General features: G+C 38.2%; 1 protein-coding gene and 1 pseudogene across 1 annotated transcript in view; both read right to left on the bottom strand.

The window, feature by feature from the left end:
* The window catches only part of LOC146474869 (gamma-tubulin complex component 2-like), a 31,237-nt gene extending 3,956 nt beyond the window's left edge, over positions 1 to 27,281 (bottom strand). The window contains exons 1-29 of the mRNA XM_085116635.1: positions 27,122 to 27,281; positions 26,442 to 26,517; positions 25,061 to 25,152; positions 24,501 to 24,558; positions 22,559 to 22,714; positions 21,848 to 21,950; positions 19,257 to 19,351; positions 18,839 to 18,913; positions 18,221 to 18,302; positions 17,940 to 18,017; positions 17,023 to 17,090; positions 16,350 to 16,394; positions 15,488 to 15,580; positions 14,713 to 14,774; positions 14,579 to 14,621; positions 14,068 to 14,139; positions 13,926 to 13,986; positions 13,388 to 13,446; positions 12,590 to 12,644; positions 11,705 to 11,855; positions 10,621 to 10,712; positions 9,629 to 9,716; positions 8,000 to 8,070; positions 6,472 to 6,516; positions 5,278 to 5,342; positions 4,649 to 4,719; positions 3,873 to 3,926; positions 2,766 to 2,886; positions 298 to 390 (exon numbers count right to left, since the gene is read on the bottom strand). Coding sequence (XP_084972761.1) covers positions 298 to 390; positions 2,766 to 2,886; positions 3,873 to 3,926; positions 4,649 to 4,719; positions 5,278 to 5,342; positions 6,472 to 6,516; positions 8,000 to 8,070; positions 9,629 to 9,716; positions 10,621 to 10,712; positions 11,705 to 11,855; positions 12,590 to 12,644; positions 13,388 to 13,446; positions 13,926 to 13,986; positions 14,068 to 14,139; positions 14,579 to 14,621; positions 14,713 to 14,774; positions 15,488 to 15,580; positions 16,350 to 16,394; positions 17,023 to 17,090; positions 17,940 to 18,017; positions 18,221 to 18,302; positions 18,839 to 18,913; positions 19,257 to 19,351; positions 21,848 to 21,950; positions 22,559 to 22,714; positions 24,501 to 24,558; positions 25,061 to 25,152; positions 26,442 to 26,517; positions 27,122 to 27,174 — 2,277 coding nt within the window. The 5' untranslated portion in view covers positions 27,175 to 27,281. The remainder of the gene's footprint in view (positions 1 to 297; positions 391 to 2,765; positions 2,887 to 3,872; positions 3,927 to 4,648; positions 4,720 to 5,277; positions 5,343 to 6,471; positions 6,517 to 7,999; positions 8,071 to 9,628; positions 9,717 to 10,620; positions 10,713 to 11,704; positions 11,856 to 12,589; positions 12,645 to 13,387; positions 13,447 to 13,925; positions 13,987 to 14,067; positions 14,140 to 14,578; positions 14,622 to 14,712; positions 14,775 to 15,487; positions 15,581 to 16,349; positions 16,395 to 17,022; positions 17,091 to 17,939; positions 18,018 to 18,220; positions 18,303 to 18,838; positions 18,914 to 19,256; positions 19,352 to 21,847; positions 21,951 to 22,558; positions 22,715 to 24,500; positions 24,559 to 25,060; positions 25,153 to 26,441; positions 26,518 to 27,121) is intronic.
* Positions 903 to 2,404, bottom strand: LOC146474870 (uncharacterized; annotated as a pseudogene).
* Positions 27,282 to 27,348: the final 67 nt, after the last annotated feature.

Here is a 27,348-nt window from a genome sequence, read left to right as displayed (position 1 = left end):
AGACATTCTCCCCAACTGAGGTTAAATAAACTGAGTGGACCAACCACACAACTTTAGTTGCTTTCAAGTCTTTTTGTACATTTCAAAATCCGTTTGATCCCTTCTACCATGGAAAGGAACGAGTATCGTGTATTCTGAATAAAAGAAATTATCTTTGTAGTTAAATTAAAAGAGCTACCATTATCCAAATTATCGGACGCCAGTTTTACCCTTGATGCTCTTTTTTCTATCTTGTGCCCAGTACAGAAATTTTTCCACCACAATAAAAAAAACCCTCAAGAACAGCTTGTCGCTTACCTTTAGCAATTCTGGATTTGTGAGCATGCAGTCTTTAAGACAGCGGTCCAAGAAGTCATTATGGTTTTCCAAAACGCCATCAATGTTGGTTACCTTTAAAAACAGAACAAAACATCTCACTGTACATTCTGTAAGGAAACCATCCAAAATGTTTTGATTTCACACCAAGTCTTTCAGCCAAGGACGATATTTTCCAATTTTCAAGAATATTCAGGAGCAAGAGAGATTCTCGCAATAGATCGAGAAAAGCCTAGAAAACTTCAAGCTTGAACGGGATTTGACTAAGCTCTTGATTTTGCGATACTTCTACTTATTTATTACTTATTTATTTATCTACTTATTTTACTAAGACAAGACTTGTTCAGGTACATCTAATTAGGTAAGCTAGTTTAAAGGGCCACTGTCACGATGATGTTGCTGTATTTTGGTCAAAACTGATCGAATATTTCACAAAAGCCTTTTTTGTAGCATGAAATTGCTGTTAGAGCACAATGAAGGAAATGTTAAGGGATTTCTCCAAGGAAGAACAAACTATAAGCAGTTTTTAGCGACTTGGCCAATTTTTTCAAGTTGCAATCCACTTCCATCCTAGCCATCCACAGCCAAACATAACTAATACTATCGGATTGGATTGATATAAAATTAATTATCAAAAAGTGTCAAAAATGGTTTGAAAGAAACACAGACGTTTCGGGTATATAACCCTTCTTCAGTGTGGAGAAAACCGTCGAAATACGCTACTGGAAACACGCGCGCATATGAATAGTAGCGCGCGCATGCATTGAAAGTTACAATTCAAACATAGTTAAAATTGATGTTAAGTCCATCCGGCTGAACAGTCCCAAGTTGGAAAATCAACCTCATTTCACACTGCTTTCGCTGGAGGTTTGTCCCATTGCATAACCTCATACCCCGCACCCGGATATCTGAAATACTGTGATCCGTGGAGTTGAAAATGTTGGGCCACAGGGAACCCTGGAGTGTTGTTGCGGATGCTGCGTAAGTGCTCGCTAAAACGGCTCCTGAGGGTCCGCCCGGTTTCACCAATGTAAAGAATGGTAGGGCATCGGTTACAGGATATGCAGTACACAAGATTACTGGACTGGCAGGTGAAATGACCACGGACAGAAAAAGAGTAGCGAGGGCCTCGTATCTCGGTGTCTTGGCTGATGTACTGGCAAGTATGGCAACGGGGGCGTTGACACGCATGTGATCCATACTGGTCAGTGGAAGAGTGGTCGTGAGAGCGTACAAGCATGTTTCTTAGGTTGAGGTCGCGTTTGTATGCCACGAAAGGCGGTTGTGGGAAGATATCTCGCGTTTGCTGATCAGTTGCTAGAATTTGGAAGTTCTGAAGTAGAAACCGTTTGATTTGGGTGTTAAACGAGAGGTAGGTGAGAACCAGAGGTACTCTATCAACGGTTCCGTCTTACTGCTTAGACGAGCGTAGGGCATCAGGACGGTTGATAGTTGCTACCTTCCGTAGATCGTTTTCAAGGGAAGAACAAGGATAATCACGTTGTGAGAAGAAGGTAAGGATCTCTCTCGATCTCACGAGGAAGTCATCATCGTCGGAGCAGAGTCGACGCAGGCGGAGAAACTGGCTGTAAGGGATAGCACGTTGGTGGAAACCCGGGGGTGGAAAGAAGAAAAATGGAGGTAGTTGTGAGTATCTGTTTCCTTGTAGTAGACGTAGGTTTGAATCTTGTCATCAGAGATGTGTAGGTTAATGTCCAGAAACGGTAGTTCTGTTTCAGTGATAGTAGATGTAAATTGGAGTGCTGGATGGAAGTTTGAAACGAATTCAATGAAGGCTTCGAGTTCCTCCCTTCTACATGACGCTGCTCCAACAATGTCGTCTATGTATCTCTTGTGTAGCTGTGGTGTAAAGCCTGTGTATTGTTCGCAGATTTGCTGTTCCACATAACCAACGAATAAGCAGGCATAGTTTGGCCCCATTTTGCTTCCCATTGCAACCCCACCAATTTGACGATAGTATTCGTTGTTAAAGGAGAAGGAGTTCAAGGTGAGTACCAGCTCAGCGAGTCTTGTAAGCGTACACATGGAGGGTTCTTTGATGTCACACTTATCCAAGAAATATGTTAAAGCTTGCAGTCCACAGTCATTAGGAATAACTGTGTACAGCGACTTAACGTCCATGGTGAACAGAAAGCGTTCATAACTAATACTAGTCTCTGTAGGCTAGTAGGGTTATTGTTAACAAAACTGAACCATCATTTTGACGTTTACATCCATACAAATACTGTTTTGTGGCTAAGTGACACTAAAAATAGTTGACACTGCCCCTTTAAATACAGGCCTGAAAAGAAGTAAATTAAAAGCAAACTACAAGAACAACAACACAACAAACAAAAACGGGTGTATCTCGTCCTTCTATCTCTTAAAAGACAAATTTAGGTCTTAATGTGAAATACCATCATCAAAATCCCGTTAGTTGGCATTCCTACCGTTTTTAGGCTTTTCTCCATCACATGCCAACTGGGCTCCAGGACCTCAAACATCATGTAATGCTCGTAGGTTTGTACAAAGTGCAGCATCCGATGACGTAGAGCGAACGCAGCTGCATACCTGACATGATCAAATTACACTGATTAGTGTAATGAGCAGAAACAATAGGGAATCTGGGCACGAATTCAGCTCCGTAGGGGAATTCTAACTCACTTTATTATATCTCAGTTAGTACGCGCGGTGTGACTGGTCAATTTTGCGGGCCGTATTTCACTGTACGGCCCGCCAAATTTGAAACTAGTTTCAATCGCGCCCGATTAACCTTAGAGATATAATAAATATCTTCAGTACTAAACTCGTTTTCTCGGTCCGTAATTTACAGTACGGACCGAGAACTCGCTTACTAAGAGGTATTTATTTAAGTGTCAATGTATTTAGCGCAGAGCACTTCCTGGGTACACCTTCTAGATCGAATTGGAATTTAGAGGTGTTGGTTTATGAGGAGAGGGGAAAACCGGAGTACCCGGAGAAAAACTTTTGGAGCAAGGACGAGAACCAACAACAAACTCAACCCACATATGACGCCGAGTTCGGGATTCAAACCCGGGCCACATTGGTGGGAGGCGACAGCTCTCACCACTGCGCTATCCCTGCTCCCCAAAGGATCTGTAGGATTTCTTTGGGGAGAGGGGTTGGCGTTACTTAGAAAAATGAGGCAGAGAATAGTCAGGTCTGAGGAATGTACTGTACGACAGCTAAGACAATCGCCAACAAAAAGTCGAACTCGCCAAAAATTTCGATCGTGTGTTGCTACCTATTAACCTGACAAATTATTGTCACCCCGTAAAATTTGATTTGTGTTAAGTCCAAAACAAAAGGAATGTTCTTGCTCATACCTCAGAAAAGTTCAAAATAATTGTAATCTTTAAATCATTTCTCAATCTACAGGGCCCCACTGAATATCACTTTCGTGATGTGGGCTCCCTGTATAAAGATTGTTATTATTATTAGAACAAATGTGCATATTGGCCTGGTGTTTTTCTTTCTCAGTGTGGGAAATATATCACTCAAAAAAGGAGACATGATTAAATTATCAGAAATCTTACCAATGAGAAGAGTTCAGAGTAAACTGCTTCGCTCGCTTGTTACTCACCCAGACACTGAAACACAGAAAACAGAGATCACCAAGAAATACTTAAACTCGTGGAGTACAATGCACGAATGAAATAGCTACTCAGAGCACAAAATGTTTTAAAATGGTTTGTGTCCTTAGCAGTAACTTCTGGAAATTTAAACAATGTTCCAGATGACTGTTAAAAGTAATGGAATCAAAGAAGAAATTTAAGGGGAGATTAGGTACGGTTGTCTCTCAGTTTGTCAGGTCAAGAAGCCAGCTTTCTTTAGTTTTTGACCTAAGATGCCTCTCTTATCTCGAACACTGTTTAAAGTTTATCCAGAAAGAGAATTTTGGGTCCTTAGCACACGTTTCAGAATGTCTCTAACATCAAGTTCCTATCGCCATGTTACCTTCTGTTGCAAGGTATTCGGTCCTTTCACAAAAACGATAATTATAAACTCAAATGTGATTATTTTTCGTTCTGAAAGTGAGTTCAGGTGAAAAATTATCTAAAATAATTGGGAATTGACAATTTAAGCGCTAGAATGTGAACTAACACACCAACGTTTCAACAACACTGTCTCTATCAGAGTACAAACAAACAAAGAAAAAAAACTTGCGCGCGTGTAGATTGAACAACTAAAGAAATCCAAACATCGAACTCGGATTTTCTTTTTCCGAGTATGCCTGTGTCACTGACTGGAAAATAATACATCCATCATTTATTCACCAGGCTTAAAACATAACATCACAACGTAATCATACTTGCAGAGTTGTCGTTCAACGTGTCTGGTGTAAAACAAGTGTCTAAACAGCATCTGATATTTTGTCAGGGCCTTGAAAGAAAAAAAGAACATAAGAAACTTCAATCCTGTTAAATATAAAATGGACGGTAACACTTTTAACTTTCTCCAGTTACATGCAGTCACTATTACCGACAATCACACAATCACATTAGTCCACACGCATCCAATTTTGCCAATTACCAATTGGCAACCACTGAAAAACCCATGTACCGTGTACCGCGAGGCTTTTGGAAGCAAAAATGTTTTTTTGGGGCTTTCATCATTTATCCCTACATTCTCAATTCACATGTCACAAAATACCGTCACTGTGTGTAATTTCGCCCTGTATTATCAGCGATTAATTCTCATCTTTCTGCCGAGAAAAAAATGGTAAGATTGTACTACAAAAAGTACAGAGAATAGGACATTTCCGAGTTCCTTTGAACCTCATTATGAAAGCAAGGCTTCTGCATACTTTTTACTATGAAAATTAGGTTCATTCATATACAAACGAAACTAATTTCATATGAAAAGATTTGATCTTAGCCTCGCTTTTGTAATGGGGTTCAAAGCAACGCAGAAATGGCCTATCAAATAATATGAATCTACCTTTTTACTTAGAATTAACGACACTGGCCACTTCACCACGCAATCAAACGCAAATGCTTCAAGGCCTAAAAAAAAAAACAATCATCAATTCTGAAACCTCTCCGACAGATACCGCCAGATTCTCAACAGTCCTGATGACTTTCCGCACGCTGAGTGTTCTTCAGATCCATTGCTTTTAGCTGATACTAATATCTAGTTGAAGCTTACCAACATAGAGCGGTTTTCAATTGTGTGTCGAAAGTAATTTCGCGTTTGCATTAAGCCGCGGCCACACGAGCGATTTTTTGCTCGCGCAGATGATACGATTTTTCCAAATTTTGTCGCGTCGCCAGCGCGAGATGAAAATCGCACGTGTGGCCACACTCGAACTTGCGACGCAACAAGTGAAAAAATCGCAAGAAAAAAGTCGCCAGAATTGAAATTTTCGCGACAAAATCGTAGAGATAGCGCCCGTGTAGCCACCCTGCAACTAAGCCTCGTCATCCGCAATAGCTCGGGAAACGCCGGGATATCAACGACTGAAATTTCCGTCAGAAGTTGATGGTAAAATCCTTGTTCCTTTCTCTTTGCGAGCCACGGACGGACCCACGTTGACCTTTTCTTAATTTTCTTCTTCCTTCGTTTGCCTTTTATCGTCAAGAAGGAGAATGAAAGTAGGCGATAAAACAATATCCTCGTCCGAAAGGGCCGTCCGACATGTCTGTTTATAGCGCCAGGTCTCTTGAAGTGTGCGATTCACGCGGCTTTCAATTTGTCGCCAAACTCGCTAGAATTTGTCACTCGTGTAGCCACCCTTCGCGCTGGCGACGCGACAAAATTTGAAAAAATCGCATTACCTGCGCGAGCAAAAAATCGCTCGTGTGGCCGCGGCTTTACTTCGCTCTGTGATTGATCAACAAATCTCGCGCCACTTTCTCAACCAATGGGAACCCAAACCAAAACCAATCGTGCTTTCGCCACACGCGTTTTCCCGCGCTTGGCTCCGGATACATTTATTTGCTTCGAATTCTGATTGGCTCGTTGTGTTGTCTACATCTGTTGCGATTGGCTAGAGTAATTACTTTGGTTTTGGTTTACGACACTCATTTGGAAACCGAGACAATACAGGACAAATGTGCCTTTCTACAGTAGACAGCTGACAAATGAAAAGAATAACGAAACAGTGAAACTACAATAAAATTTACTGAAATTAACCTGAGATTTGGAGCTCTGTTGGATCTTGATTATAGGACGTTGCACCTGAAGGCGAAAATTGAGAGGTTCTTGATCAAAAAAATTATAAGCTGAAGCATCGTATACAAAAAAATTCTCTTTAACAACCAAAACACAACACACGCTCTTCTCTCCGCTCTTCTACGTCTCTCGTTGTTGGGGACGAAAAGAGGTAAAACCTAGAAACGAGGTTGAGTATCAACCTCGTTCCCAGGGTCTTTTCGGCGGTGGAATCCAGCTCTTATTTCACCACCGGACAGGCCCTGGGACGAGGTCAATGCAACTAACATTCCTGAACAGAACTCTGCTCTAAACGTTTTGTTTTATGAGGGTGGTAAGCTGTTTTAAAACCTTTGTTGTGCTCCGTGTAGTACTTCTGCTTGCAAAACAAAATTAGAAAGAAAGAAAATTGTTTATTCTCAGAAGGCCTACTTGAAGGAGCCACACAATGACACTACATTTGTAATTATGCATCATAAGAAATGTCAGTCGATGTCACCAACAACGGCCGTTTCTTGGACTACAGCGAGTACTCTCAACTGGGCAATCACACTATAGACACAATGCCGAGACTGCTTGGTTCAAACCGTTTACCACTTTCAAACTGCAAAGACGTTGCCGTTGTAACAGTAGTTACAGGAAAGACCTTTCATTAACACATTATAAACGAGGTTAAGTTAGTTAGCAGCATTACTCTACCTGCAAGTCCAGTTCTTTCAAGAGATCGCAATGCCTCAGCCTCGAGCACTTTTTTCATGGCTCTTGGAGGCGCAGTGGCTGTTAGACAGCACAGTTAGATGCGTTTATACAGAAGAGACAACATTGCTTAATCCAAGAGCAATTAGGAAACAGTTATCTTATGATGCGTGCTTACTTTCAAGAAAGCGTGACAAGAAAGAGTTCAGACGCACACGACATCATATTGAAGCTGATTACTTGAGGTTAAATGCAATTAATTTAGTCATCTACAACAACAAGAACCAAACACACAGAGAAGAGGAAAAGCAACTGTAGCAGTGAGTGTCAGTAGCATTGTAGCGTGCGTCTCTTCTCGATTAATGCTGTGTTAAATGACAGTGAAGAGAGCTCACAGCCTGGTTACTTTGGATCTGTTCCTTTTTTCTGTTTTCTTCCTTTACTTTTCTTTTCTTTCCTCTCTCTTTTACCGTTAATTCTGTGTGGCAGGCGTCCGTTAGTCTTGTATTGGGACTTATAGCTTGATTAAAGGGGTTGCAAACAATGGGAGAGAGATCCTGTCTACATTCTGAATTACCCCCAGTTCCTGAGATCTATACTATAGTAATCAAGTATTTTTTTTTTAATTTCCTACCACTCAGTCCTGTGTGGTATTAGGTAACCTGTGATATCTTCAGTATGTTTTGGATCATTTACATCTAGACGAAGCCGTAGTCGAATAACAAAATGTTTTCTGAAGGTATTGGGGGGGGGGGGGGGTATGCTACTATTCTATATCAATTCGATTGTAGAAACAGGTACGAGAGAACATTACCTCTACTGTCGTATGCTACGGACAAGATACGAAACAGTTGAGTAATGAGATCATAGGGAAGCAAATCAACTCTGCAAAGGAAAAATAATAATTGTAACTCACTTTTGCTTACAAAAGCTAGAACTTACAAAGCAGACCCCCCTGACTTCAATATTTTCAAAATGGTACAGTAAAACAAGTACTGCAGGTGCTAAACCCTCCCTGTTGTATATCATTAGCGTGATTGAAGTGCATCCCAATAGGGCTGTTTTGTCTTTTTTATCAAATGGTACAATGTTGTGGCATGGAAAATACTTCACAACACACCAATGCTAAGAGTTGAGATCTTGACTAACAACTGAAAGATTTAACCCTTTAACCCCTAACATCAAAGAACAAATTCTCTCGTTCAACCCTGAAAAAAAATTATTCTCGCAACTACTTAAATTGCGTATATAACTGCGATGATCATTCAATAGGCCTTATCACGGTTTTCGACGCCATTTTGACGGGTAGGCAAATAGGCTTGAAATAACAGTGTTTGTATGGAAATCCAATGTCAAATAATTTTCATAAAACATCGCTTCTGAAAAATTCATGAATTAGAAACTTTTGGCACTAGGAAAAGGACTTTAAGGAAAAAATTGGAGGGATGTAGCTGTGACAGAAAGCGTCCAGTCGTGTTTTGAACTTTCCATACATTTTTCCCGCGAACTATTTTTAGTAGCAGTTCACGGCTGGTTCGCTATACAGACAAATGTATGGAAAGTTCAAAACACGACTGGACGCTTTCTGTCACAGCTACGTCCCTCCAATTTTGTTCTTAAAATCCTTTTCCTAGTGCCAAAAGTTTCTAATTCATGAATCTTTCAGAAGCGATGTTTTATGAAAATTATTTGACATTGGATTTCCATACAAACACTGTTATTTCAAGCCTGTTTGCCTACCCGTCAAAATGGCGTCGAAAACCGTGATAAGGCCTATTATTCATTCCCAGTTTCATCCGCAGTTCGTGTACGAATTTTCATACTTTTTTTTATAAAAGTACTGGGGAGAAGTTGTTAAAATCAAGAAAATTCACCTTGGGTGATCAATTATCCAAAATTCTCATGACCTCAAAGGTTGAATAAGCATTGATATTACAAGGAGAAATTTGATGCAGAAAATTCCCCCCCCCCCCCCCAAAAAAAAAAAAAAAAAAAAAAAAAACACCTGCTCTTTGAGAAATAAAGATTTTATGAAAGGTAGGCCTTTCGGACGCCCAATTTTCAATTCCTGGGTTAAAGACTGCTCAGTTACAAGTTGTAAGTTTGATTTACACGAAACAATTTGTGTTAGCGCGATCTCTGGAACGTTCAGTGCGTTCGGCGCTCAATGTGTTCTTAGCGTTCTGTAAGTAAGGAAGGACCATATGACCGCGACTGAAATTGTTCTGTGAGAAGAAAAAATATTAAATAGAAGAAAGATCCTCGCAGTTGCGTAAAGAAAGCCTGAAAAAAATTCAGGGTTGATCGGGATTCGAACCCATGACCTCTGCAATGCCAGTGCAGTGCTCTACCAAACGAACTATCAAGTCAACTGGGAGCTGGTCATATTGTGAGTTCGTAATATACCCGTGAAGGATGAAGGATAAAAAACTCATTTGCTTACCTCAGATCATCCTTGTATGGATCACTGTTGGCTGTGCTTGTTCTTAACGCCAACTCTAACAATGTCTCCAGCCTGGAAGGCATTATATCTACAAAAGCATTGATTTAAGGAACAGAACTGAAATACTAAATGGAGTAACCACTGCTTTGTCACAGCTTCCCCATCCAGTATAGACTGCGAGCAGTCTCTTTCTTCTCCTAACATCTGTCACGATCGCGTAATTTCTTGCGAGCGGCGAGAAATGCGGGCGCGGAGGAAAAGAAGAAGAGTTTTTTCTCTCGTTCATTTTTTTCTAATTTGCATAATTTTACTGTCACTTTGGGCGCGTGGCCTGAGGAAAAAAGTACGACGACTGCTCGCAGTCTACATCCAGTACCCATCCAGTAGGTTGACACATTGCCCTTACAATATGCTGATTCTTCAAGCCAACGAAGGCAATATTGTGGTTACAGTCACCCTACTGATGGTTACGTTACACTCTCTGTTTTTATAAGAACCTTTCCTACAAAACCGTTGAGCCTGAAATTGACCCAGGTTTATGAACGTTCAGAAGTTGAGACTAAGAGATACAGCATTTGATGAACACTTTGCTGCAGATATTCCGCAAACACGGGTATCTGTATTTTGCGCCGCGTTCCTCTATGATGGATTGTTTTGTTTTCTTTTTCTTTCAAGAGTGGGCCAGACAGGATCGCATGTCACAGGAAAAGGAATTTGATATGATACGATGGACAATGGTCTTTTTTAAGTTTCCTGGTCATGCCCTGGCATCGGTTTTCTGAAATTCTATTAACGAAACTTGAATAAAAAAAAAAGAAGAAGAACACCCACTTTCGGTTCAGCCTCGGCCGCAAAATTAGACGTTCTTAGAAAACAAAAACAAAAGATTGGTAGTGCCACTTGGTGAATCAAAGCCAAACGAGCAAATTAATTGAAACAAGTCAATCGTTTAGTAAACATCAGCGCAATGACGGACTGAACAAAGAGGATACCATCCGTGTTTTTCTTCATCTCGTCTTCAGCCAGATCCATGAACTGTACAAAGAAATCTCCAAGATCCATGAGAAAGTAATGTTTGATAGACCTGCAAGGTAACATTTAGCAGACGTTAAGCAGCAGCGCTAGCTGTACTGCTGACTTCTATGTTATGGTTGACAGAACAAAAAATTGATGTGAATTTTATTGACTGCTGCAAATGGTTCAAGACACCAGTTAGCTCAAGTATTTATATTTAAAACTGGACAAAAGATAGAGGAATAGACCCATTCGGCTAACGCAATGTTGTACCCAATTCGGATCCCCCGGGGTTAAGATTCTTTGTTTATTGCATTTGCATTATAATGTAGCATTCACATTTAAATGATATGGAAATACTTAGAACAAAACATTTTATGTCCAGAGGATTTGAATTGGGTACAACATTGCGTTAGCCGAATGGGTCTATTAACAATTCCATAATAGACAGCAAAACAATCGTATTTTTGTGTTGGTCTGTCATTGGATGCGCGCGGTCTTCAAACTAAAGGTCTGGATCAAGTGTATGACCACGCGTGTCAGGCGCGCGCGCTTCGCGCGGAAGGATACACGTACTTTGGTACTTGGCGCCTTCCGATGTCTACTAATACAGAGGTATGTTTGCGCAGTTTATGACTTTGCGCGAAATGTAGATCTTAGCAAGGGCTACTAAAATCCAAAAAGAAAATTGGGGGTAACCACGCATTCTTCAGAGATAATTAAGCAACAATTATTCTACAAGCAGTAAAATACAAAGCAATGTATGGCGTTTTTGGCCAAATTGAAGCTTTCTCATTTCGGAAAAATGTATCGTTACCCCAAATTTTCTTTTTGGATACCATGAGCACTTGCTAAGTTCTGCTCTCTCTGCATAGTTTTAAACTGCGCAAAAATATCCCTGTATTAGTAGGCACCTCCCATAGGAAATCTGAGTATCTCGAGATGCGCAGAACGTATGGGCAGTAACAAAAGTAGGCATCGTCCTTAAGAGAAAAAAAAGGACTGTTTTGCAGTCTAGTGCCATAAGCACAACTACAAAGAAGAAAGAAAATAATTCTCCACCTTAACCGAGCCATCAGTGCTCTGTCATCCATTAACAGATCTAGCAAGGTCTTGCTGGCGTAATTGTAAGCTTTCTCGATTTTCTCCACGTACTCTCTCTCGTGCAGGGTATAAATTATTTCATCAGCATTTGGACACTGGATATTTTGACCTACAGAACAAAAATAACTTTTGAAAGGTACCCATATGCCCTTTATTACAATAAAATACCGAGCGAGCCACGCGATCGCGCGCGATCCCACGAGAAGGTGTTTATCGCAGTGAAATTTTGTTCTCTGGTTACAATGAATGGCAAGTAAATTCACTCGTTGCCCTCCTTCCAAATCTGAATATCTTAAATCAAGCATGCAGATTGGAATAAGTGGTGGAGAAGACAGAGGTCACAGGTCTACCAGTCATCGTAGTCTAGTTTGCAAAGACAATCGGAACATCCTAAAGGCCCGTTTAAACGGTTTCAACATTTACTTCAACATGCGTTCAACAGTTGTTGAACCAAATGTCGGGGGCGTTTGAACAGGTCGTTCAGCATTGTTGAAAGCTTGTTGAATCAAATTTAAACTGGTTTAAATTTTATTCAACATCGATTCAACATTTTCTTTGTTCTTGAAAATGTTGAATGGCGTTGAAACCGTTCAGAACACTCCGTTCATCCAACGTTTGCCCAACATCCGTTCAACTTTTGTTGAACGAATGTTGGGCAAATGTTGAACTGTTTAAACGGGCCGTATCATTATTACCTACTTTTCTATCAATTGCAATTACTGCTATGCAACTGTTGCAATTGGCCAGAGTAATAACTTTGGTTTTGGTTTTACGACACTCATTTGGAAACCGCTCTATCAGGCAAGTAATTTGGCATTGACTCAAACTAGAGGGTAAACTTACCGCACTGCCGAATGACATTCAAGTATTTTCCAGTGCTGAGAATGTTGTGTGCAACCTAGTTAATTATTAACAAAGACATTAACAGAAAAACAAGCTACAGGACTTGTATGCCAAGATTGTAGGAACTGTAGGTCGCCCAGGACAAGGTCTGCTACTTCAAGGACTAGCCTTGGGTCCAGTTTCCTGGGTTGGACTAACACTCGGGGCCTTAAGGTACAATAAGTTTTTTTTTTTTTTGCAAACGGTTTTAAAGAACTTCACGTAGCTTAGAGCAATCATGTAATAGTGGCATTTCATTGATCTCCATTTTAGGAATGTAAGAGGGAAACCCCAATGAATGTATAGTTAGTTTGGACTAACATCTGAGTGAATGAGGCCATAGTGGCTGTAAATATACCCACAGTCAAGACTTAAAATGGTCCAAGGTTAAAAAGGAACTTAAGCACAGACGTTTTTGGGCCCGAACGGCAACCGGAAATTGAATTTGTCCCTTTTTGGAGCGTTTTCACGCCATCGCGCTTGTAAAGTCATTAACAAGAGCTTTGCCTGTCCGTGGCAAGGAGCAAAACCACGGCAAAAAAGGAAACATTCGACTTCCGGTTGCCGTCCGTGGCTCACGAAAGTCTGTGCTTAAGCTCCCTAATACCTCTTATTCTCCCCCCCCCCCCCCCCCTGAGAAAAAGAGACGTTATATGAGAATCAGGCTAATATAGTCACGGAAGTACAGGTAAGAATCAACCAGAACTACAAGACTCCTTTCCAGATATCTAAACACAAATACTGCAAATACACTGTTACCTTTTCTAAGAAGATGGGAATGTTCTCTCTGACAACTGTATAACGTTGCTCCCAGTATGTAAGAGACGTTAAAGAAAATAACTGCGTACCAAGAATTTCCTTTAAAATAGTTTTATTTGAACAGCCACGGCTAGTATTATTAGTGTCACTAATTTTTGAAGCAGGCAATGAAATGATAAAAGACCGGCGGCCAGACATTTCTCCTATAAGGGTTGTCAATGCTTTATTTTTCTATCAAAAATAACTGGAGCTCATGCTCATAAAACGGATAACATGCAGCTCTTAAGCAGCTCTAATTTTGTTGCATTTGTATATTATGCAACTCTACTGTTTCAGGGCTAGGGTCCATTGCGTGTTGTTTGTTCATTTCTTTGCTATTGTTTGTCATCCTGTAGGCCATTACCAAAGCTGTCTGCGTGACGTGATGGTCCTCATAAAAGTCAGTGGAAAGCCCAAACCCCCAGGCCTTACTGCCAGCCCTGACAATGAACTAAACGGCTTTTTATTGCGATATGAGAATTTTAAGTAAAAGGATATGCATCATTGTAATCCTCGGTTACTTTTTCTTTCTGAACAGATCCATGCTCTGCAACAAGAAACTGAACAAGTGGACAACAGATTAATCAAAATGACATTTTATCAGAATGACAGGGATTACTGATTCTCTTTTCAATTCTTACTTCAGAGTATGGGTCACTGATGATTCCTTTGTAAATCCATTGTTCAAGGATGTCAAAATATGGAACACAAGCCTGTGGACAAAATATACAGATATTATGAAGTCAACTTCATGGTGCTTCTCTAATGCTTCTAGCAGACTTGGCGCTGGAACAGTGGTTAATGCAAGGACACTAACAAGGGCGTAATGTTTTGTCGGTGCCCCTGCAATAAATCTAGCTTGGGGTCCAGGAAAAGACACTCCATATAGGGCAATATCTGGGTACCATTCCTGGGAAATTATGGATGTTATCCTGGACGTGAATTGTAATGTTGGGTGCCTAAATTTTACTCATGGCTTGACAGGCTCCAAATTGGCAAAATGATATTAATGGACAACAAAAGAACCATACTGCTAGGATTTGAATGGTATGTGTGTGAAAGAAATGTGATGTTATGTTTTAAGTCTGGTGAATAAATGATAGATGCTTATCACAAAAACAAATATTTGTGAAACTTGTGATCGATACTCACAGCTTGAGTGAGGAACAAGCATAGGTCCTGGGATTTCCTGTCCCTGTGAGAAGCACATAAAACAAGTATAATTTCAATTACTTTCAATCACTGCTCTGTTGCAAATAGCAACAGGAAACATAATAAATCAGTACCCAGTGTATCCTACAGTCTTTTCATGTAACAATGCCAGCACAGCACCTCCTTTGCAGCTTCCCTGAAAAATAATAAAAAATACAAAATATAAATAACTTTTTTTAAGTGTCAAGGTATTTAGCGCAGAGCACTAATTGGAGACACGATCCAGATCAATTGGAATTTAGAAGTGTTTGTTTTTGAGGAGACGGGAAAACCGGGGTACCCAGAGAAAAACCTCTCAGAGCAAGGACAAGAACCAACAACAAACTCAACCCACATATGAACCCAGGCCACATTGGTGGGAGGGGAGTGCTCTCACCACTGCCCCATCCCTGAACCCCTTAGTTAATATTATATCATTCTTTATAGTAATTTGACTGAAAAAGGTCTTTTAGATAAGTACAATTTACAAGAGAGTTGGTGACTCATGAATAAGAGGGTCACTTAAGAGAGGAACAAGATTAAAGGAGGATCCGGCATATGTACATATATGAGCAAGAATACATGTGTGCGGGATGGCTGGTATGTTAAGGTGTTACCCAAAAGGGTGGACAGTCATCTACACATAAAGGACACCCACTTTGGAACTTACAAATCAAGTAACATTTTAAACATTTACAGAAAACATGCCCCTTGGGCATCAACTTTTTTTTATTTCTAGCTTAAACCAGTGTTGACTCAAAGCATACATGGGAGGTGTGTCTCTGGAAAAACTGATGACAAATCAATTAAAAACATCAAGAAGTTCAGTGAAGTGAAGTGCATAACGGACTTTGAGTCAGATTTACAGACCTTATCAATTGCCACAGCAATGGATGACAGTATCTCCATTGTCCTCATACATGGCAGGATATAAAACCACAGCTTTTGCAAGGACAGCTGTCCCTGAAAATTCAAAGTTAACAATCCATATCTGATGTGCTTAAAGTAGAAACAAAGTTGATGGCAACCAAAACTTTGCCCATTTAAACAAAATAGATAGGGGATTAGCTTCTAATGAAACTGTGGTGCTGCATTGGTGGGGGAGTGGAAATGATTATTTGCTTTTATCAACTTAATGAGGTAATCTGGCCACAATAAAGAGCTTCAAGAGCTGATGCTTTGACAAGCATTAGTCCTAACACTGGACTATCTAATGCGCAAAACGTTGGCTCTCAACTTTCTTTACAGTGGCCAAATTATCTTTAGGTATCAACTCAGTTGATAAGACCAGATATCTAATATTTAAACCATACCAACATCTGTAATGGTGACATGGTGTCTGATTCTACCTCATGGTCCTGGGTTTGTACTCTTTTAGGCTTTTAAAAATCCATGACTTTCCATTACCTTTTCAAGTTTTCCATGATAAAGAGTTTGCATTTTAGTGTCAAAATACATGTGCAGTGACAATGCACATCTGTTTCTTGTTTTCTTTTCATTTCTTTTTTTCTTTAATTGTTTCTCTTCTTCCATTTTCATACCCTAAAAGAATGCTTTCTGGGCAATTTTTCCCCATAAACATAATTTTCAATGACTTTCCATGACCCACAATTAAAATCCATGACTTTTCAAGGCTGGTAAATTAAATTACAAAATTCCATGACTTTCCAGGTTTTCCATGACTTGTATGAACCCTGTGGCCTTGACGAAGTCTTAGTTTTTAGCTACATACCAGTCTAAACTGATGTTCCAGCTGTGCCACCAGAATGAGATATTCCTTTTGAAGTAAAAAATAACAGATGGCATAATTTAATTTATTAATAACGCATTTTCATAAAGCACTACGTCTCAAAGACAATCAAAGTCATGCCAAGTCTCTGAAGAGTACAACGCTACATGTATAAGTCCTTAATTAGATCTCAGCATTTGTTTTGTCCTATACAAGTATGTTCTTAAAATTTTGACTAAAATTCCCAAACTAAACGTTCTATCTTTCGAAAAGACCCTTGTAACACAAACTTATTGCACCAAAGGGGCTTGTGATTGTGAAAGAATGGTAAAATTATGATATAATTTCTTTTAATCATTAACAGGATACTAGAGTTTCAACTGTTACATCAACCCTGCTTACTTGCTCAGTAACTGCCACAGTAACTCAAACTATTTTTTTGTTTCCCTTGCAAGTCTGAGTTAGCAGGTTTTTACTGTTCAGTAACACTGCTTTAACCCTTTAACCTCTAATATCAAAGAACAAATTCTCCTATCTTGTCCCATACCAGTACTGGGGAGAAGTAATTAAAATATCACAAAATTCGCCTTGGGTGATCATATCCTTACTTCCATTGACCTCAGGGGTTGAATAAGCATGAAGTATTAAATACTTTGATTTAAAACATGATTGGAACCTTCAGTAATTTCCTCATTGCTGCACATAAGGCATGATTCACAAGGCCATGCTCAAAAGATGACTTGTCTGAAAAAGAGTGTATTGAAAAGTATAAAATTACCACTCAGTGATTACTTCATGGGCAATTCAATAATTTCATTTTGGGTAGGTGCCACTCACCCCTCCCCCCATGTATTAATTATTAATACATGGGGGGAGAGGGGATTCTGCCTGTGGCGACTTTGAACCTTGTTTTAATATCCGACAAAACGCCCTGAAACTTGAGGACTTTTTGAGAAATTTATCTGGGAAAACGTTGATGTGCTGGGTTAGTATTGATTGACTTTGATGTCACCACGGCAACCAATTTTTGACCGGCAGTTTTTTCAGAAAAAATAAATTCCCTTTTTAAAATGAAGAAAAATCACTTTTCTTCCTGTAACTTTTATGTTTTTTAGCTAATATTAGTATTCCTTTAATGGATCTGATTACTTTTCATTCGATTTGGCAATTTCCTGGAGTTTTGGGAAAATCCAGAAATCCAAGATGGCAGAACCAAGATGGTTGCCATTTGGCAATGATGACCTAACTACCACATCACATGATGTCATCACTCCATGTTGCAGATGTCAAAGGAGACATCTTTGGACGTACTATCTATCCTCCAAGTCTCACTGTCACAGCTTTTATACTTCCGAAGTTATGGAGGGGAGTGGACCCCCAGCCCCCCTCCTCAGCCCCAGAAGAAAAAAAAAAAACAGTATAGATGATAGGGTTAAAATTTTTAGTACTTGACAATGGCTGTTTTCATGCTGAAGACAGATAATCTGCCTGGACCGACAACCTGTCTCATGAATAATCTGTCCAAGGGTCAAAGCAGAGCTTCACAGGAGATGGATCATCCATCTCACACATACAGTACACTTATACATGTACCTTCCATGAATCTGCAGATAGTGGAATAATGAGAGCACACTGGTAAGATCCTTTGTACCAGCTCCAACATTGATATATCTGGCAATAAAAAAATGTAGAAGACAAAAATAATTGCATTAGTTTTTTTTAATAATAAAAGTAATTTTAACAGTCTATCATTTTTGGCAATATATATAAACTAAATATTAAATAAATTAATTTAGTAAATAAATATTTAAATAAATGAATAAAAAGACGAGACTTTTGAATTAGAAGACAGTGTTAAATGACTAAGACCTCACCTAGCGTTTTGTCAATGGTAAAACTCCTCGGGCTAAATTTGTCTTTGAGAGGCTTCACAAGAATATACTTCCCCTCAACACCCTGAAAAGGAAAAAAATAAAAATAAAATAAAACTGTACCTGACAATAGCTGAAACTCAGACCAAATCCAACTATTTATATGTCCCTGCTGCTGTGCGCAAAAAATAAAGAACACATGAAGAGCAGGCCTAACTTGCATAGCAGTATTTCTTTGGCCATTGAGTTCCCTGTCATGATTTCTTCTAAGGCCATTGCTGTAAAACAAGAAAGGGTTCTGTATGATGTCCTGTTTCACTCAGGATCCAAGAAAATAATTACGCAACAAAATGCTGAGATACCCCCATTAAACACAAAACAAAACAAACAAACAAAATAACAATAGCCGTGAAAGATCCCCTTTCTTAACTAGACTGTATATATGTGAATTTTTACATTTCCATTTACTTTCATGTGTCACACTTCACTTAATTAATTCAGTGAAATTTTGCCAGCAGTTTGCCAAACTGTCGACAAAAGTCCCATATATATAAAAAAAGTAATAATTCAATAATTTAATTGCTATAAATTGGGAGAAATATTGCAGCAGCGATCTCTCACCATCATAAGAAATAAGAGATCTTCTATGATGGCCAGTTCTTGTATTGGTAGAGGTAATTTTCCAACAGTCATAGGCTGTAAAATAAACAAAACACATCATGGTTATTACTGAATATTTTACAAAGGAGTTTGCAGATTTTAAGATTTATATTAAAGGCATTTCCAACAAGAACTACAACTTACAACCATTAATGTTACGATACAAGAATTACAAAAGGTTTAAAATAAATAAGAAAAAAAAAGTTTATTTGGTAAAGAAAATTAGCTCAGAATAGCTACAGGGCTAAATGAGCTGAATAGTGTAAACCTAAATTTTATTTTTTCCTTGTTTTATTTGCTGATTACAAGAAAACTAAATTGTCTTCTGGTAGATTATTTTTTTCTTTTCCAGTAATAATTATTGTTAGTATGTACTTACCACTGTAGAGGAACTAAAAGCGCCTTTTTCGGTAACATAATCTCTACTCAAGTATGGTCGTTCACTAAACCAGGATGGTGTTGGCGGTAAATTTCCTGTAAAAATATTCAATTATATTTGTTTAAAGGTCAAGGCATGTGTTGAGAAAAAAAATGAGTAAAACTATTCTACAAACAAGTGTTTTCTACAAAAAAGGTTTTAAATAATGACATTTCACCCAAAGTTCCAACATTCATAACTGGCTGTTTTTGCAGAAGGGCTTTACACCACAAAATAATACTTGCATGTACTAGTATATCTTAAATTAGTTTTTAGTCATAAATTCTGTAGGTTAAACATGTTCAATGGATTATAAATTTTTAAACCTAATGGTTAATGCCAGCACCTGTAATTATTCATTTTCTTCTGAATGACCCTGTGATTAATTGCAGGGTAGATGGTGTTAGAAATGCGATTCCTAATTTTGTTGTGGTTTAAGTTTTTTTCTTTTAATTTTCAGACCAGTTTAATTTTCAGTTTCCTTTGTGCAGTATTCACTGCCATAATAAACCATAAAGGGAAATAACTCCGACTGGTTTGAAATTTTTTTAAACCAAAAAAATTTTGAACAACCACCTTACTGTATTTACACCGTACATGTATGTTGTGGTTCAAAAATTTTTTGGTTTAAAAGTTGTCAAACCAGTTTGATTTTTATTTCCCTTTGTTTCAGATTTATGGAAATGAATACTGCACAAAGGAAACTAAAAATTAATTTAACTGCTTGGAAAAATTTTAACCCTCTCCCTCCCCCCCCCCCCAAATAATATTAATAATAATAATAATAATAATAATAATAATAATAATAATAATAATAATAATAATTATAATAATAATAATAATAATAATAATAATAACAATAATAATAACAATAATAATAACAATTTCTTAAGCACAAATTCAACTGAAGTTTTCAAATGCGCTTTACAAATGGTATTAATTATTAAACAATATATATAGTGCTAAAAAGTAAACTGTAAAGGAATAAAAATTAGATCATAAACATCATGCTAACTAATTCTGTTATAAATTCTTAAAAATCGTATAAAAGTAATTCTAAAGGACTAATCGAGATATGCTCTTTTAAAAAGGAGAGTCTTCGGTTTCCATTTAAAAGTGTTAATCCTGTGTTCCTTCCTAAGTGCCAGAGGTAGTCCATTCCACAATTGAAGAGCCGCAGTAGCGAAGGCTTGGTCTCCGAAGGTGGGCAACGTTTTAACTGCCAGCGGTTTGAGTGTATTATTATCATTAGATCTCAAACCATAACTGGAATTTGGCCCCCCAAAAAAGAACATAAATAAGAATCAGATTTTTAATACCATCTACCTTACAATAAACCACAGAGTCATTTGAAAATGAGTTATTAAAAAATTGAAGATCAGGTACTAGTATCTAATTTGCCTTGATTACAATCAAAAGCTTTCAATTGGAAAAAACTGCACAGATAACCATCCAATACTGCAACTTATATGAATGAATGGATGAATTCATAGAAAATTCACAAATGACATAATGAAGAATATGGCCAATCAGAATGATTATATTATTAATAGAAGGGTGAACAAGTTTTCTGGTATTCTAAAAGGCATTCCTAGTAAACTGCTCAATTCAATAAAACATATTTTCTAAACACCAATGCCTGGCCAAATGAGACAAATGTATTTAAACAAGAAGTTCCGCTATAAAAGGGCAAGCCCCTCCTTCATTTCACACTTTTGTAGACGTGAGATGCAAATTTAGATGCTGTTGAGTTGTGGCAAGTTGTTGACTCAAACGTTCTCTGAAAAATATGACTCAAAATATTATAGACCAATAATATTATAGACCACTAATATGTTTAACAAGGGTTATTCTAAAAACTAAGCCAATTTTATCGGTAAAAGCCAAAGAAAAAGGCACACGTTGTTTGTCAGTTGTTTACGCTCAGATGGTTAAATGACAACTGTAAGTGAGAATGGCCAAGCCGGGACCCTTTTATACCAGAACTTCCTGTTTAAAGTGTAAACTTTATGTTGTTCTTGTATGAAAATCGTAAAACAAAAGCGCTCATCAATTTTTCTTCCCTGCGTTTGAGGCATACAAAAGGGTGAAATTTCACTTCTGGTTGGGTACAATACCATGCAAACAAAGGGAAAAGCATTGATAAGGAATTTATTTATTACTTACTTACTTATCCTCTTTGGGCCCACGTGGACTCTTAAGGCCGGTATTTATTTATTATTACACTGTATTTTCATACAAGAACAAAGTGACGATTTGATCAAGCAAAAAACAATTCTGTCATACACCTAAATGAAAAGGGACCAATTGCTACATTTAATGTTACTTTTTTTCAAATATGATCCATACTACAAAGTATAAAATGATTAAAAGAAAACAACATCTGTGATAAGTAGACTTGTGGATAAAAAACAACCAAACTATATCACATCATATCTTTCATTTTTTGTTGTGAAAGGCCAGATACAATCCTTTTGGCTTTGCTTTAAAAACAGTCAGTCAATGTAAATAAGGCAAAGCCCATGGTCGCATTAAACTGTCCAGACACATACCAGTTCTCTTGGCTTGCTTCTCTCTTAATGCCCTTAATACAGCTTCAGGGGTGGAACCTGACTGACTTGCACTGCTTGTTACTGTTGCAAGCTTGGTGCGAAGCTATGGTGCACAAAATAGTACAAGGTTAATAAAGTAGATATTGGTTAAATGTATTCCTTAAAGAGATACGATCATGCTCTTTCATAAGTAGAGAGTGAGTAACAGTAACAGTATATCTTTATTGCACATTACTCTCCAACGGGAGGTATTGGTCTAGTTACAATAAAAGCTTCAATGTTAACTAGGATAACGAATTAACTAGAACAAAGAGATTACAATATAATAATTGATATAACATAAAAACAGTAAAACAATATTCATTTATTACATATGAGTGAGTAAGTCAGTGAGTGAGTGAGTGAGTGAGTGAGTGAGTGAGTGAGTGAGTGACAAGTGACGACTTTATTTTAAGAGGGTAGTAACAAGTGACAAGTGGCGACTTTATTTTAAGAGGGTAGTAACACATGACGGATTACACTGATGAAACAGTAGCCTTCAAAGTAATTGCCAATTATCAGCAGGATGTAGTTTGCCAAAAAAGAACTGTGTGTTGCAATGTAAGAGCTGTGTTCAATCTAACAGCTACAAAGTTCACAAATAATACCTACTACATGTACTGAGTGCAAATTAAGAACAGACATCACTAGAAGGCTTTCATTGAAGGTTACCTCATTGACTTCATGTTGTGACATGGTTCCTGACGCAGGCACACTGTCCAGTACAGCCTCAGCAGCTGCCATGGCGCTTGTCTTTGATCCACTAGCAATGGCTCCCAGACGTGCCCTATTACGGTCCTTGGAATTCTTTTCCAGGAATGTAGACATCTTAAAATAAATACAGTCGAACCTGTATATAACGGCCCTGTATTAAGCGGCCACCCTCTATTAAGCGGCCACTTTTTAAAGTCCCGATTTTTCGCGCATACAAACGCTGTATTTGGTACCTGTATTAGGCGGCCACCTCTATTAAGCGGCCGCGGCCACCCTGTAGCAGTCACATGTTTGTCTTTCTTTGTTATTTTTACCTGTATTAAGCGGCCACCCTTGAATGGAAAAGCCATATACACAGTACCATGGATAACAGGAATTGTCGCTGGGAGTGCCGGCAGTCAACGACTTGCTCTACAAACAAAAGTTTCAAATTTCGAGGTGCCAAACGCACGTGTCCCACTTGTTTAAGTCGCTGTAATTCTTACCCTATTCCTATTTTAACTTGAAGAATTTTATATATTGTGTTACTTTTAATTAGCAACATTACCGTTATAACTCCACTTCGATCGTAACAACTATGAAATGACGGAATGAGATATTTTGTTGTGAACGGCAAGTCACGTAAGTAAGTGAGTTAGAAATACAGTACTGTACAACATACAAGAGTAGAGGACAATTTATTACACAGTGCTTTTACACAATGTTACGTATATTATACCATTAAGTTACAAGTTGGCACTGAACTTTGTTTAAAGTATTGATCTCTTGAAAGAGTGTTGATTGTCCTATTGTTTCCTTGCATGAAATGTTTTTGTATGATAGACACCATTAAAATCGACATTAGGCAACGCCCAGTGAGTATTTTTAGTGATCCTGTATTAAGCGGCCAGTTGCTCAAGTCCCGAGGGTGGCCGTTATATACAGGTTCGACTGTACATTTATGCACACATGCATGGCTTAATCTAAAGAACTCTGTTTAACTAGTATCACTTATTTGGAGATGCACTTGTTTTGGAATAAATGTACCTTATTGTTACTAATTTTCATGCGTACTTAATTTCGCGAAAATTTGGGAGCCGAATTTCGCGAGTGTTGATATTGCGATTGCAAGAAAAATTGGGGCAAAAGGGTACTAAATTTTGCAATTTTGTCTGTGTTTTATTTTCTTAAACCCTGAGCTGAATGCACTTGCAATTTAACTAAACAGAAATAAGGAAATACTGGAAAGATAAAAAGGTCTGGTTCAATCTAACTACAAGCCGAACCTACAAATTGAAACTTGATGACTGTACTAAAGAGGTTTTGGCCGAATTACAAGCTGAAAAAAAACAGCAGTGAATCAGAGGAAGAGTACTAGTCCAAAACAAGACCAAAAAGATTTTTTCATAGTTACAAGTTTTAATTCAGAACAATTGACCACAAGGCCTGGTTAACTGAGAACATTTCAAATCGTTACTGTTTTGTCATATGATATGGTACTAAATTTTGCATGTGCATTGTTTATTCGCACTATTAAATTTCATGATTTTTTTGAAATTCACGAAAATTAGTAAGAATAAGGTATGAGATGTCTGCTCTGATTTCAGCCAAAGATCAGACAGTTGGTTGTTTGAGGCTAGGTTGATATCTGTATTATCCTGCTGTTCCCCATCTAGGTAAATAGGAACATGCGGAAATGTTAACCATCTGATACGCTAGCACCCTTAATACTCCTAGTTGCCTCACATTACAGAATTCGGGTTAAGCTTCAGCCAAATGGGGACACTTTTAGAAGCCCAAAGTGCAACTTATGCTTTTTATAGTATCTCCTCTACCACTCTGGTAGCCAAGACTACTGCAAACTTTTGATACTTGAAAAAAGTTGTGTTTGACACATGATCTAGTTTAAAGAAATTCAAACCTGCTTATCCTCTGCAAGCTGAGACAGCATGTAAACCAGTGGATCAAGTTCCCTTACACTGGAAATAAAATCAACAGATGCCTGAGCTCAATAAATAGTAAGCCATTACCGGTATCACTGCCAAAACACCACTCACTGCCTTAGCGGAATTAAGATATAGGAGGCAAAATTTAGCCTAAGCAAGAGGTCGCAAGACAGTGAGGAAGGGGGAAGGGGAGGAGGGAGGGTAAAAATATTCTGTAGACAAGCTAGAGCACATTACTTGGCAAGCCAGGCAAAAAGAACCAGACTAATTTACCTAAATAGGCAAACAGGATCCCCAGAGATCCATCCAGTAATGAACTATTAAAAGAGGGTGTTTAAAATAGGCAAAAAGTTCTGTACGGGTGATTCTGTGAGTTAATTTGAGCAGTGAGAATATTATTAATACCAAGTCAAGAGGTGTTGGAAATATAGTATAATCACAAGGGGACTTCACAGATGCAAAACAGGGATAACACCTTTAAAAACACTGTAATTTTTAATAAGTAAACCATCACTAGAAGGCAATTTTACTCAACTTTTTAGATTTCAGTTCATCGTATTTCCTCAGAAAGTCCCTTGGTGTGGTGCTTGTTTCAGCAATTTTTTGTTTAGCTTTATGGGCAGAGACCTGGCAAATAAAGACAATATTTAACATGATATACTTGTGAAGCTGTGTTTATTAATAAGTTGTGTACCGGTCATTATCACTGCCATTTTAATGAATGCACCTACATGAAACTAACAACTTGAGTTCATTAAAATTGACCTTGAAGCCAAACATGATACCTTTCAATAACATGCAAACCCTAAGGTTCAAGATTCAGCCAGTCGTTACACCTTTCATTGATGCCAATCATTGTAGCAGACCTCTAAGAAAACAAAAACATTTGGCTCAAAAGGGTCAAAAGGTCATGCCCATGCACTGTTATTGGCAGATTTCGATCCACTTTGTTGGTTTCTGTATTTTTTGTGGTCAGCCAGTTGTTGCCGTAATTATGATTGACAGCAGTAAAACATGCACATCATTGGTTGCGGTTGAAGTTAGTATCTGTATGTTATTGAAAGGCGCAATAATGATTCACATCGAAATGACTACATATAACCTTTAGTTTTAGGTAAAAAGCCCATTTCATTATTATTTATATGGTGATTGTAAAGATTGAAGGATTCAACTGTGTATAAATTCTTGACATTTCGAGACCAATGCCACACAAACCGCAGATGTCCCTCATCATGCAGGGCCTACTCTGTATCTAGACTGGATTTAAAGTTGAATGCTGGTTTTGTGGAGAATGAAACCCAAGAAAAATTGAAGAAAAACTCAGAGCAAGGCAAGAGCCATCAACAAACTCAACGTGCATAAAACAGAACATGATTCAAATGGGGATATCAAGACTGCTGTCAAACGGGAGCTCGGTATCCTGGACCACCCAAGAAAATGCTCTGGGGCCTGTTTCTCGAAAGTCCCCGTAACTTACCAGGCCCGATAAGTACATTTCTTTTTTTTTTTTTTTTTTCGCCGATTACACAGTGATTACAGACATGGTACTTGGCCAATGTTTTCATACAATTACAAGATTTTAAAATTTAGTATTCAAAGCTAGCAAAAATTGACTTCTGCTAAGAAACATTTATCACCAAAATCACTTATCGGGCCCGGTAAGTTAATGGGACTTTCGAGAAACGGGCCCCTGGTCACTGAAGTTTTTTGCAGCAGCACCTAACACTTTACATGTTGGGCTCCTAACTTCTTCGGCTTTTAGCCTTGTGGGCTCCTTGAAATTTTCCTTAGGCAACAGCTTTGGATATGACTGTTTGTACCTGAGGGCACTAGTTCCCTATCTCCCTTACATACAGTGTAGCTATGTTTTTTTTTTAATGTACTTCTATTTTACAAATATAACAAGCTAAATTGACCTGGGTTGTCACATAAGGTGTCAGATTCTTGGTTAATATCTCAGCATAAACTTCAGGACCATCCCCACTGCTGGCTCTAAAGGAAGAAGATAAATAATCAAAATTGACTAACTTAGGCCACTAACCTATGCCACTAAAATGTAACGTACAAAATAAAGCTAAGTTAAGTTAAGCTTTAAAGTACGAAAGTGACTCCAAAGAACATCCTGCAGTACTCAATACTTGAGTCAACAACCAGGAGATAAATTTATAGAAATGTAACATTTCGGTTTAATTCAAAACCATTATCAAACGATGGTGTTGAATTAAAACGAAATATTACATTTCTATAAATCTATCTCCTGGTTGTTTGCTCAAATGTTGAGTACTGCAGGATGTTCCTCAGAGTTACTTTCGTACTTTATTACTTTGTCGGCTGGAAATGTTTTTTTTAGTTAAGCTAATAAAGCACAAGGTGTAACCGTGAAAACAGAATAGAATATAAGCAACATTTTGCTTTACACAACATTAAAGAAATTTGATACAAATAAAGTAGGTCCAGCTGGGGATTCTTGAGAAAAAATGGCAGTAGATTTTGTGAATTAAAGTTGTTTACCTCTTCACTAACCCTTACTTTATTTTTGTGCGTAATAAACGTACAACGAAAGATAAATTTCTTTTGATATCATCTTTAAACTCACCCTAACAAGCTCAGCAGCTCCGAGACGTGATGATGTATCCTGAATTCGCTCATTTTTCCTCGCTAATGAGGAGAAAGTAATTGTTTTGATGAAAATTAATAAAGAAACTCAATATCCACATCACCTCTTTGCCGCCATTTTTAATTTTGATTGGCGATTACCGCTGAACAAAAAAGTTGGAAACTTCGGAATAACCGCGGAACCCTGGGACTGAATCTCGTACCCAG

The sequence above is a fragment of the Pavona decussata genome, unplaced genomic scaffold, assembly GCF_977016875.1.
Source record: "Pavona decussata unplaced genomic scaffold, jaPavDecu1.1 SCAFFOLD_87, whole genome shotgun sequence".
NCBI lineage: Eukaryota > Metazoa > Cnidaria > Anthozoa > Scleractinia > Agariciidae > Pavona > Pavona decussata.
The sequence above is the reverse complement of the archived record's forward strand: the minus strand, read 5'-3'. Positions and strand labels throughout refer to the sequence as shown.